The 12,694-nt window shown below is 44.2% G+C and overlaps 1 protein-coding gene across 1 annotated transcript in view; it reads right to left on the bottom strand.

Annotated features, from left to right (window-relative positions):
* CPNE9 (copine family member 9) overlaps positions 1–7,352 on the bottom strand; it is a 91,694-nt gene extending 84,342 nt beyond the window's left edge. Inside the window, exon 1 of the mRNA XM_067463412.1 lies at positions 7,071–7,352. Within this exon, the coding sequence (XP_067319513.1) occupies positions 7,071–7,147 (77 nt within the window). The 5' untranslated portion in view covers positions 7,148–7,352. The remainder of the gene's footprint in view (positions 1–7,070) is intronic.
* Positions 7,353–12,694: the final 5,342 nt, after the last annotated feature.

Below are 12,694 nucleotides of genomic sequence, written 5' to 3'. Positions count from 1 at the left end.
ACCCAGTGATTCCGGCCATGAAAGCCTTCGACAAAAGTAACATTTTTCAGTAGTCTCGCTTATCCAACCTTCGTTCATCCAATGTTCTGTATTATCTAATGCAGTCTGTCTACTGCCCGGATCCACAGCTGTTTCAATACATTGTGATGCTTTGGTGCCAAATTTGTAAATACAGTAATTACTACAGAACGTTACCGTGTACTGAACTATTTTTTTCTGTCAGTTTGTTGTAAAACATGATGTTGTGGTGCTTAATTTGTAAAATCATAATGCAATTTGATGTGTAATAGGTATTTCCTTAATCCCTCCTTATTATCCAACATTTTTGCTTATCCAATGTTCTGCTGGCCCGTTTATGTTGGATAAGTGAGACTCTACTGTATTATTAGAATGAACTAGGTGAATCAGACAACTCCTTGCAGCCCAAATTCTCCTTTTCTCCTTAATCTCCCATCCCTCCATCTGCACTTAGATCCAGCACTAAGAAGAAAAGGGGAAAAAGACTCCTTTTTAAAAAGTCCTATGCGAAGTCAATGCCTTGCAGCCCAGCTTCTCCTTTTGATCCTAATCTCCCATATCTCCATCTGCATTTAGAGCCAGCTTCTCATCACACAGAACTAAAAAGAAGGAGGAAAAGCCTACATTCCTTCCAAATAATAATAATAGTAATAATAATAATTTTATTTATATCCTGCCCAAAAGATATCTGTGTATGTTTCTCTGCTCAATATAACTCTTTTTTAAACCTTTCTTTCCATATTCAAATTCTGCCAACCAGAAACAAAACTTACATATCATTAGAATGAAACAGGAAAATCAGACAATTCCCAAATCCTCTATCCCTCCACCTCCACTTAGATCTAGAACTAAGAAAAAAGGAGGAAAGGGTGATACTCCTCCCAAATAGGTGTAAGTATCTGCGATCTAGGGGCTGCAGTGGCTCAGCGGGTTAAACCACTAAACTACAGAACTTGCTGACTGGAAGGTTGGTGGTTGGAATCCATGGGATGGGGTGAGCTCCCACTGTTAGCCCCAGCTTCTGCCAACCTAGCAGCTTTAAAATATGCAAATGTGAGTATGTCAATAGGCATCACTTCGATGGGAAGGTAAAAGGTGCCCATGCAGTCATGTCGGCCATGTGATCTTGGAGGTGTCTATGGACAACGCTGGCTCTTTGGCTTAGAAATGGAGATGTGCACCAACCCCCCCCCCCCCACACACACACACACACAGAGTCAGATACAACTAAACTTAATGTTTAATGTCAGGGGAAACCTTTACATCTGCTGTCTGCATATGATTCTCCTCATATCGAAAATCTATTTTCCTTTCTTTATGTATTATTATTATTATTATTATTATTATTATTATTATTATTATTATTATTAGGAGTAGGCATAGTAATACCTCACTTTTCTCTTTGAAGTGAGAACCAAACCAGACACAAAACTGAGAATTTGTTATTAGAAGAATCAGACATACGCATATCAGACAACTTTGCCAGTTTTCTAAAAAAAATCTCACACAGACACTAATTTGTATGTTTTTGTCTTGTGTGTTTTGGCACCAATATGCGACAGGTAAAGTAACAAAAGGAAGGAAACAGAATGGAGATATTAAAAATGGAAGGAAAGATGAGGGTTGTAAGAGAAGGAACTGCAATTAAGAGGGAATGTGAGTCTCAGTCTTCTGAACATCAGAAGCAGGGCTAGTATCCCCGGAGTTTCTTAGGGTACGTGTACACTTTAGAATTAATGCAGTTTCACACCACTTGAACTGCTATCGTTCAGTATCATTGGAACATAAGAGTTGTAGTTTGTGTGAGGCACCAGCACTCTTTGGCAGAGAAGGCTAAAGACCTGAAGAAGACAAAGTCTTTAGCCTTCTGTGCCAAAGAGTAGCTGGTGCCTCACCAAATGACAACTCTCCCAGGATTTGATTGCATTGAGCCCTTGCAGTTCAAGTGGTGTCAAACTCCATTCAATCTATGGTGTCCATCAGGCATGGGCCAACTTGGGCCCTCCAGGTGTTTTGGACTTCAACAGCCTCGGGCCCCTTCCTTTCCCCCCTCCGCCGCTTAAGCGGCAGAGGGGGAAAAGGAAGGGGCCTGAGGCTCTTAGGAATGGTGGGAGTTGAAGTCCAAAATACCTGGAGGGCCCAAGTTGGCCCATGCCTGGTGTAGATGTACCTTCAGTCATCACTTTATTTTTTTCCAACTGGTGATATAAGTACATGGTGGTTATACAATGATACCTGAACGAAGTGAATGTCACATGGATCAGGGTGGCAAGTTAAACATATTATGGATTTGGGTGCAAACAACTACAGTCGGGAAATGTGAGCCATCTTCTGGAGGTTGGACATAAGCAGTATTTGCAAATCATTTCCAAAGGATGATACAAACACACCTACGTATCGGTTGATGATCCTTTATGTACCCACATGGAGTTCAAAAATAAGCAAAATAAAGGGCACCCACATGTTCGCCACGGGAATGAATACCATGCAGCCCTGAAATGCCATGGAAAATGTACCAGTGCTGCACACACACATATGCACGGTACATCTAAAATACATGCAGTTTGACACCACTTTAACTGCCATGGCTCAATGCTATGGAATCTTGGAAGCTGCAGTTTGATATGACAACAACAACAACAACAACAACAGCAACAATAACCATCATGTACTTAAAGATAGAACTGCAAAGACTCCAGCACAAGTCAGTTAAGGTGGTCCCAGTGGTAATCAGCACACTGGGTACAGTGCCTAAAGACCTTGGCCTGCACTGAAAAACAATTGGCTCTAACAAAATTACCACCTGTTAGCTGCAAAAGGCCACCCTACTAGGATCTGAATGCATTATTTGCTGATACATCACACATTCCAGAACACTTGGGAAGTGTCCGACGTGTGATCAAATACAAAAGTCAGCATAGTGATCTTGTTTGCTGTGTACTAATCTTGTTATGTATCAAATAATAGTAATAATAACAACAATACATCTTGTTATGTATCAAATAATAGTAATAATGATAACAACAATATTTGTAAATTTTATTTGTATCCCGTCCCATCTCCCAAAAGTAATAATAGCAACCAAAATAACACAGATCAACAAATAAGGCACTAAGATAATAATAAATAATAATATACTTTATTTATACCCTGCCACCATTTCCCAAAGGGGACTCAGGGCGGCTAACATGAGGCCAAGCCCAAAAATAATACAGCAAAGTTTGACAGAAAGCAATAGAAAAAATACATCACAACAAAATACATAAAGTAAAAAAAATAAAATAAAACAGTGCATAATGACATAAAACAAATCAAATATAAAGATTTGTTGGGAGAGAAGGCTAAAGACTTAGTAAAACTAAAACTCCCACAGTACCAAAGTAGTTGAAGTGGTGTCAAACTGCATACATTCGTCAAATTAATTAGTGGGAAGCCACAAGCGTGGCTGGCAGAACTGAAACACTTACAACCTCCACATAAACAAACAAGTCCCCATAGATAAATGATAACCACTTAGTTGGAAGAGACCTCATGGGCCATCCAGTCCAACCCCCTGCCATGAAGGAGGAAAATCACATTCAAAGCAACCCTGTCGGATGGCCATCCAGCCTCTGTTTAAAAGCCTCCAAAGAAGGAGTCTGCCCCACATTGTCCCCATTGCTAGCATCTAAGTACTCATGAATATTGTTTGTCCCCCTTTGCTGTGCAGTCTTGAAACTCTTCCCTCCAAGACTCCCCTCTCTTTCATCGCTGCTCCCTGGCACTGTTTACATCCGTACAAATCCATGCCCGCCTTTCTCTCTGTGCCTGTCGATTGATGGAGACCTCATGGATTTTATAGGATATTTTTAGGCAGGGAATGTTCAGAGGTAGTTCCTTCATCGGAAGCACAGCCTTCAGAACCGGGAATTCATTGGCCATTGGCCAACTCCCCTCAAAATAGCTTCCAATATCAGGATTGGGTGTCTTTAGGGCATAAGAGAGGGAGTTTCTTCCTCCCGAAGAGCAAAACACCTGTGATGGCTGTGGAGGGGGAAGCGAACTGATAGGGAGGGGGAAACGAATGGCTTCAGAGCAACTTCCTTCCCTTAACTCACTCTTCTTCCTTCCCTCTTTCTTTTTCTCCTTTCCTTCTCTCTCTCCTTTCCATCCTTCCTTCCCCTCTCATTTCCCCTTCCTTTCTTCTAATTTCTTCTTCCTTCCCACCCTCTTTCTTTTCTTTCATTCCCTTCTTTCCCTAGCCTCCCTTCATTCCCTTTCCCCTTTCCTTCCTTCTATCCATCTTTCTCTCCTTTCTTCATTCCATCAGTCTCTCATTCTCTTTTCCCCCTTTATTTTCTTCCATTCTCCCTCCTTCTCTTCCCTTTCTAATTCTATTTCCTTCTCTTCCCTTCCCTCCTACTCTCCTTTTCTCATCTTCCTTCCTTCCTTCCTTCCTTCCTTCTCTCTTTCATTTTCTGCCTTCCATCCTTTTCTCCCTCTTCTTCCTCCCTTCCTTCTTTCCTTCTGCCCATCTCTCATTTGCTTTCTTTCCTTTCTTCCCTTCCCCCTTCTTTTTCTACATTCTGTTATTATCTCTTCCTCCTCACTCCCTTCCCTTTCACTTTCTTTTTCTTCCTCTCTCCCTCCCTCCTCCTTCTTATCTCTTTCCTTTAATGCAGCCATCTCTCACTCCCTTCTGTTGCCCTCTCCCTCTCTTTCCATCCTTACTTTGTCCTGTCCATCCTTTGCTTGCCTTCCTTCTCTATTCTTTCCCATTCACCCTTTTTCTTTATCTTCTTCCTTCCTTCCTTCCTTCCTTCCTTCCTTCCTTCCTTCCACCCATCCATCCATCCACCACACTTTTATTTTCCTTCTTTCTACCTATCTCTCCTTTCCCACTTCCCTTCCTTCCACTTCTCTCTTCTTCTTTCCCTCTCTTTCATGTTCTCTCTTTCTTTCCATTCTTTCCCCATTCCCTTCCTTCTCTCCCTCTTTTTCCTTCCATTCAATCTGTCCTTCTCCTTCCACCACTTGCTTTCCCTCTTCTGTCCATCCTTCCTTCCTTCTCTCGTTTCTTTTGCTTTTCTCCTTCTTTTTATCCATCTCTCCTTTCCCTCTGCCCTACCTTCCACTTTTATCTGTTCTTCCTTCCATCCCACTTTCTCTCTTTCCTTCCTTCTTTCAATTCTTTTCCCCTTCCCTTGCTTCTGTCCTTCTCTCTTCTTCCTCTTTCCCATCCATCCCTCTTTCTTCTTCTTTCCATTCCTCTTTCCCTTTTTTTCCTTTCTTCCTTCTTTTCTCTCTTTCCTTCCACCTTTTCTTCCCCCTGCCTTCCTTCCATCCTTCTCTCTTCTTCCTCTTTTCCATTCATTCCTGTTTCCCCTTCCCTCCCTCCCTCCCTCCCTCCCTTCCTTCTCTCCCTTCCCTCCCTCCCTTCTATCCTGTTCTCCTTTCTTCCTTCTTTCCATTTCCCCTCCCCTTCCTTCCATCCTGCCTTCTTTACATCCACCTATCCGTCTTTCTTCTTCTCTTTCCTTCCTTCTTTTCATTCCTCATCTTCCCTTCCTTCTCTCCCTCTTCTTCCTTCCTCCTTTTCTCTTTCCTTCCACCTCTCCTTTCCCTTTTCCCTTCCTCCCGTCCTCTCTCTTCTTCCTTCTTTCTATCTATCCCTCTTTCTCCTTCTTTCTATTCTCCTTCCCCTTCCCTTCCTTCTCTATCTCTACTTCCTTAAATCCCTTTCTCCTTCTCCCTTAACTCCCTTCTTTCAATTTCCTTTTCTCTTCCTTCCTTCCTCTTCTTTTCATCCATCCCTCTTTCTCCTTCTCTTTCTTTCCTTCTTTCCATTCGTCTTTTCCCTTTCCTTCCTTCTCCTTTTTGTTATAACCTCCCCTTCCCTTCCTTCCATCCTCTCCCTTCTTCTTTTCCATCCATCCCTCTTTCCCCTTCCACCCCTTTCTCCTTCTTTCTTTCCTTCTTTCCACTTCCCCTTCCCTTCCTTCCGTCCTTCTGTCCTCTTCCTCTTTCCCTTCCATATTTCACCTTCCCTCTTTCATTCCACCTCTCCTTCCCTTCCTTCCTTCTCTCCCTCTCCTTCCTTCCCTTTCTCCTTGTTTTTCCTTCCATCTCTCCTTTCCCCTTCCCTTCCTTTCATCCTCTCTTTTCTTCTTCTTTCCCATCCATCCCTCTTTCCCCTTCCTTCCTTCTCTTCTTCTCCCTCCCTCCTTCCCTTTCTCCTCCTCTTTTTCCTTCCACCTCTCCTTTCCCTCTTTCCTTCCTTCCTTCTCTATTCTTCCTCTTTCCTTCTACCTTCCTTCCTTCCTTCTCTCCCTCTCTTTCTTTCCTTCCATCCCTTTCTCCTTTCCTCTTTCCTTCCATTTCTCCTTTCCCCTTCCCTTCCTTTCATCCTCTCTTTTCTTCCTCTTTCCCATCCATCCCTCTTTCCCCTTCCTTCCTTCTCTTCTTCTCCCTCCCTCCTTCCCTTTCTCCTGGTCTCTTTCCTTCCACCTCTCCTTTCCCTCTTTCCTTCCTTCCTTCTCTATTCTTCCTCTTTCCCTCTACCTTCCTTCCTTCCTTCCTTTTCTCCCTCTCTTTCTTTCCTTCCATCCCTTTCTCCTTTCCTCTTTCCTTCCATTTCTCCTTTCCCCTTCCCTTACTTTCGACCTTCTCTCTTCTTCCTTTTTCCCATCCATCCCTCTTTCTCCTTCCTACCTTCTCTTCTCCTTCCCTCTTTCCCTTTCTCCTGGTCTCTTTCCTTCCACCTCTCCTTTCAGTCCTTCCTTTCTTTTCTATTCTTCCTCTTTCCCTCTTCCTTCCTTCCTTCCTTCCTTCCTTCCTTCTCTCCCTCTCTTTCCTTCCTTCCATCCCTTTCTCCTTTCCTCTTTCCTTCCACTTCTTCTTTCCCTCTTTCCTTCCTTCTATCCTTCTCTATTCTTTCTCTTCCTTCCCTCCCTTTCTCCTTCCCCCTTTCCTTCCACTTCTCCTTTCCCCCCTTGCCTTCCTTCCTTCCTTCCTTCCCTCCCTCTCCTCTCCCTCCTTCCACCCCTTTGCCTTCCCTCTCCGGGGCCACCCACCTGCAGGAGACGGTGAGCTCCACTTTGGTGGCGGGCACCCTGGACGGCGCGGGCTCCAGGTCCCCCGGCGAGGCCATGCCGCTGGGCAGGAAGAGAGAGAGGGGCAAGCCGACAAGCAAGCCAGGAGAGAAGGAAGGAGGGCCTTCCTCAGGCGGTGGCGAAGCGCTCCATGGGGCAAGGCAGGCAGGCAGGCAGAGCCAAAGCAGCCGAGGGAGGAGAGCGCGCGCCTCTGCCTCTTGCCTCTTGCCTCGATGCCTCTTGCAAGGCTTCTGCCTCTCGCGCGCGCGGCTCTCCCCGGGCAGCACGTGCGCCCTCGAGGGGAGGGGCCGGCCGCGAGGGGAGGGAAAAGCAAGGGAAGGGAGGGGAGGGGAGGGGGGGTGAAACTTTTCCCTCCCTCCCTCCTCTTCCTTCTCTTGCTTGCTTGCTTGTCTCTCTCGCGCGCCCCGTCGGAGGAAGAGCGCTGTCCCAGGTGCTGCTTGGCCTCTCTTGCTCTCCTTCTGCTTTGGGCTTCCTTTCCCTTCCTTTTGACAATTCTTGCCTGCCAAAAAAAAGCAGGATCGTTTGGAAAGCATCTCTTTCCAAGGCGTGGGCTGGCCCTATTTATAGCCCAGGGAAGAGAGGAAGGCGCAGGAAGGAGGAGGAGAAGAAGAAGCCACCCCCGGGAAGGCCCCGCACCATTGACATTGTTTACAGATATTAGCAGGCCTGAGCCAACTTGGGCCCTCCAGGTGTTTTGGACTCCAACTCCCACCATTCCTAACAGCCTCAGGCCCCTTCCTATTCCCCCTCAGCTGCTTAAGCTGAACAACCACTCCAAAACCCAAGGTCAATGCCTACCAAACCCTTCCAGTAATGCTCTTTGATTGTAGGTAAACTTCAACTCTCAAATGAAAAAATCAACACAACCCCACCAGTATTCAAATTTGGGCACATCAGGTATTTGTGCCAAATTTGGTCCAGTGAAGGAAAAAAACATCCTGCATATCAGAGATTTACATTACAATTCATAACAGTAGCAAAATTACTGTCATGGAGTAGCAATGAAAATAATTTTATGGTTGGGGGTCACAACAACAAGGGGTCGCAGCATTAGGAAGGTTGAGAAACACTGTTTTAAGGGCTTAGGGCCATGGCTCCTTAATTCAATTCCTTATGTTGTGGTGACTCCCAACCATAAAATTATTTTTGTTGCTACTTCATAACTGTAATTTTGCTACTGTTATGAAGCATAATGTAAATATCTGATATGCAGGATGGATTTTTGTTCACTGGACCAAATTTGGCACAAATACCCAATATGCCCAAATTTGAATATTGGTGGGGTTGGAGGGGATTGATTTTTCATTTGGGAGTTGTAGTTGCTGGGATTTATAGTTCACCTACAACCAAAGAGAATTCTGAACTCCACCAATGATGGAATTGAATCAAACTTGGCACACAGATCTCCCATCACCAACAGAAAATACTACCGCAGAAGGGTTTGGTGAACATTGATCTTGAGTTTGGGAGTTGTAGTTCACCCGCATCCAGAGAGCACTGTGAACTCAAACAATGATGGATCTGGACCAAACTTGGGCCAAATCTTCAATATGGACAAATGTCAACACTGGTGGAGTTTGGGGAAAATAGCCCTTGACACTTGGGAGTTGTTATTGCTGGGATTTATAGTTCACCTACAATCAAAAAGCATTCTGAACCCCACAAATGATAGAATTGGGTCAAACTTCCCACAAACAACCCCCATGGATCAACAGAAAATTCCGTGTTTTCTGATGGTCTTTGGTGACCCCTCTGACACCCCCTTATGACCCCCCTAGGTGTCCTGACTCCCAGGTTGAGAAAAGTTAGCTTAGGGCCGCTTAACATCCTAATTCAGCCCTGATTGACTTCACTGTTTAAAGTTAGATGCATGTGCGTGTATATATGTAAGCAGTCCCCGAGTTACAAATAGCTGACTTACAAATGACTAGTAGTTAAAACCAGGAGATGAGACAACAGGAAGTGAGAGGAATCTACCCCACGGAAAGGGGAATTCACTCCTGGAAGAGTTATCATGGGAAAATGCCGGGTTTTAGCACAGCTAATTAATCACTTGCAGCAATAGATCACGCCAATTGAAAGGTTGGCAGTTCGAAGCCCAGGTTGGGGTGAGCATCCGACCTCCAGCCCAGCTCCCTGTCCACCTAAGCAGTTCGAAAATAGGTGTGAGCTGTGAGTAGAGAAATTAGGCACTGCTCAAGCGGGGAGGTATTTTATAGCACCATAAAAGAAATACCAGAAAATGTCTGCGATTAAAGGAAGGAGGAAGTCTGTGATCATGGGCTCTTCGTCATAGAGGATGGAGCAACAGCACCCCCCTGTGGCCGGAATTGAGCACAACCTCCAACATGCTGAAGTTGGGGAAAATGCCGACATATACCTCTATCTGTTATCTGTCCTGTCTGTTTAATGACATTGAATGTTTGCTGTGTATGTGTTCTGTGATGCGCCCTGAGTCCCCTTTGGGGTGAGAAGGGCGGAATATAAATGAGGCAAATAAATAAATAATCCTTGTTTCCACGACAAGCCAATTTTTTCAAAATCCAATTCTCAAAGGGACAGAAAGTGAGACAAACTCTTCTGAAGAGGGGCTCAGACAACAAAATAAACAGCACAGGAGTGTTAACCTTTCCCTATGTTACCCAAAGCTTGTAAATATATGACTGGAGTTACACTTTAAAATGTACCTATTCCGACTTACATACACATTCAACTTAAGAACAAGCCTACAGAACTTGTCTTATTCATAACTTGGGGGTTGCCTGTATATATGTGTACATATATGTGTGTGTGTGTGTGTGTGTGTGTGTGTGTGTATATATATATATATATATATCTAAATGCAAAATAGAAACAATCAGACACTACTGTATTTTGAAATGAAACAAAATTAACCATATGATGGCAAATAATGTTTTTTTTTATGCTGCCGCATTATTAATACTTTAAAAGTTTTCTCCTAGTTTTCCTAATAGCAAAGTTTTTTTTTTTATTTGTGGGAATCTGGTTTGGCTGCACGGTTTGCAGTCTTGGACCATATAGTTCATGGCAAATCTGGCAATGGGAAATTTCTGGGGTGCGTCCTCCATCCCTTCCTGGGTTTGTCATAGAACCAGAAGAGAACCCAAGGGCCATTTGGTCCAATCCCATACTACCATGCAGGAAAATACAATGAAAGCACACTTGACAGATGACCAACCAGCCTCTGTATAAAAAACCCGCAGAGGTGGAGACTCCACTATGCTCTCAGGCAGCATATTCCACTGCTGAACCGCTCTTACTGTCAGGCCGTTCTTCCTGATGCTTAGATGGAATCCTTTTTCCTGCCATTTGAATCAATTGCCCCATTGTTTTGTTCGATAGTTAATTAAACCATTTCATTCATTCATTCATTCATTCATTAGGCAATCCCTCATTGTCCGAGTAAGATTGTCCTCCAAGTGTGTTGTCCTGGTGGTGGATACGCAGGTGACTGTGGAGCCCTATTCTTGATCTGCATGTTCTCCCGCAGTGAGGGCATCGGTTTCTGGGTGAAGGCGGTCCTGGTCAGGTTTGGCTTGACGCGCCTTCCTCTTGGCACATTTCTCTCTTTTGCCCTCCCTTCGTGCCTCTTCAAATTCTACAGCACTGCTGGTCACAGCTGACCTCCAGCTGGAGCGCTCAAGGGCCAGGGCTTCCCAGTTTTCGGAGTCAATGCCACCGTTTTTAAGGTTGGCTTTGAGCCCATCTTTAAATCTCTTTTCCTGTCCTCCAACATTTCGTTTTCCATTCTTGAGTTCAGAGTAGAGCAACTGCTTTGGGAGATGGTGATCAGGCATTCGGACAATGTGGCCGGTCCAGCGAAGTTGATGGCGGAAGACCATCACTTCAATGTTGGTGGTTCTTTGCTTCTTCCAGCACGCTCGCATTTGTCCGCCTAACTTCCCAAGCAATTTGCAGGATTTTTCGGAGGCAATGCTGATGGAATCATTCCAGGAGTTGCATGTGACATCTGTAGATAGTCCATGTTTCGTAGGCATACAGCAGGTTGGGAAAATAATAGCTTTATAAACAAGCACCTTGGTATCCCTACGGATGCCCCGGTCCTCAAACACTCTATGCTTCATTTGGAAGAATGCTGCACTTGCAGAGCTCAGGCGGTGTTGTATTTCAGTGTCAATGTTGATTTTTATGGAGAGGTGGCTGCCAGGATAGCAGAAATAGTCAACATTTTCTAATGTTACACCATTAAGCTGTATTTCTGGCATTGCAGATGGGTTGGCTTGTGACTGCTGGAAGAGCACTTTGGTTTTCTCAATGTTCAGTGACAGGCTGAGCTTCTCGTATGCTTCTGTGAAAGTGTTTAGAGTTGCTTGTAGGTCTTCTTCTGATTGTGCACAGACGACATTGTCATCAGCATACTGGAGTTCTATAACAGATGCTGTTGTGATCTTGATTTTGGCTTTCAGTCTGCTGAGGTTAAATAGCTTGCTATCTGTCTTATTTTCCATCTTCATTGCTATGATACTTCATCTTGTTGATGAGAAGCTTCCCACCAGAGTGGATATCATCAATGGTTAAGCCAACCCTGGGTAAAGTGGTAGTTTAAGAACTCTTTCTGCAAGATGTCAAATTGAGAAAAGAAAGGTCCCATTGCTTTGCCTCACTGACTGCTATGTTCAAGTAACAAGGAGAACAGATTTCTTCACAGATTGCATTGTTAGACAAGCTGCACAACGGTATAAACCTTTGCAAGAAGTTCAAAACAATTTCCTGTTTGTTTCCAAGAGTTTCGAATAGTGGAGAGTAGGAAGAGAGTACTCCATTTAAAATAATCTGGTAATGGGAAAAGTCAGGGTGTCCTTGGATCTGAAGAAGTCCAGGCTGAAATTGCCACTGAGCCATGAAACTCAGCTGAACCTCTCTCCGCTCCATCTCCCTCACAGGGCTGTTGTGATGATAACAGTGACAAGAGCTATATAGGCCACCTTGTGCTGACTAGAGGGAAGGGGGAATACTCGTGAAACTCAAAACAAATCCTATTACAGGCTTTCAAGGCAGAATGCCACTCGTACACGGACAAGCCAAATAATACTTCCATTACCTAGCCAGTTTTTCGTTCCACGTGGATTTTTTTTATGGCAAGCCAGTCTTAACTATTCCCACCTCTTGTGCCACCCTATTTGTTTTCGCTTGCACAAATCAGATTACTTAAATCATCCCCATTTTTTTGTTTGTCGGGTGGAAAGAATTCAAGTACGCACCGATTATAAAGATTACAATGAAGTAGCCTCCAAAAGTAAATGTTGCACACTGGAAATGGCACACTGGAAACTGCTGCTATTGCTGACCCAGCTAATCCTAGGTTTTGGGGGAAATAATACCATAGAAAGCTACTGACAATAAAAAAACTCAAACAAAACAAATCCCTAAGCTGGAAACTAAAATAGAGCAGTACATCTGATACACACAAAAGCCGCTTCGTAAAAAATGGGCAAAACAAGAATCATGGGTCATGCAGGTTAAGATCCACTGCTATCAACACCCTCTTTATTCCCTTTCCCGGAAGACAGACACCCCTTATCTTGCAGAAGATGCCTGCATAT

This window comes from Anolis sagrei, chromosome 2, assembly GCF_037176765.1.
Source record: "Anolis sagrei isolate rAnoSag1 chromosome 2, rAnoSag1.mat, whole genome shotgun sequence".
Lineage (NCBI taxonomy): Eukaryota > Metazoa > Chordata > Lepidosauria > Squamata > Dactyloidae > Anolis > Anolis sagrei.
This window is presented reverse-complemented; position numbering and strand designations above follow the sequence as displayed.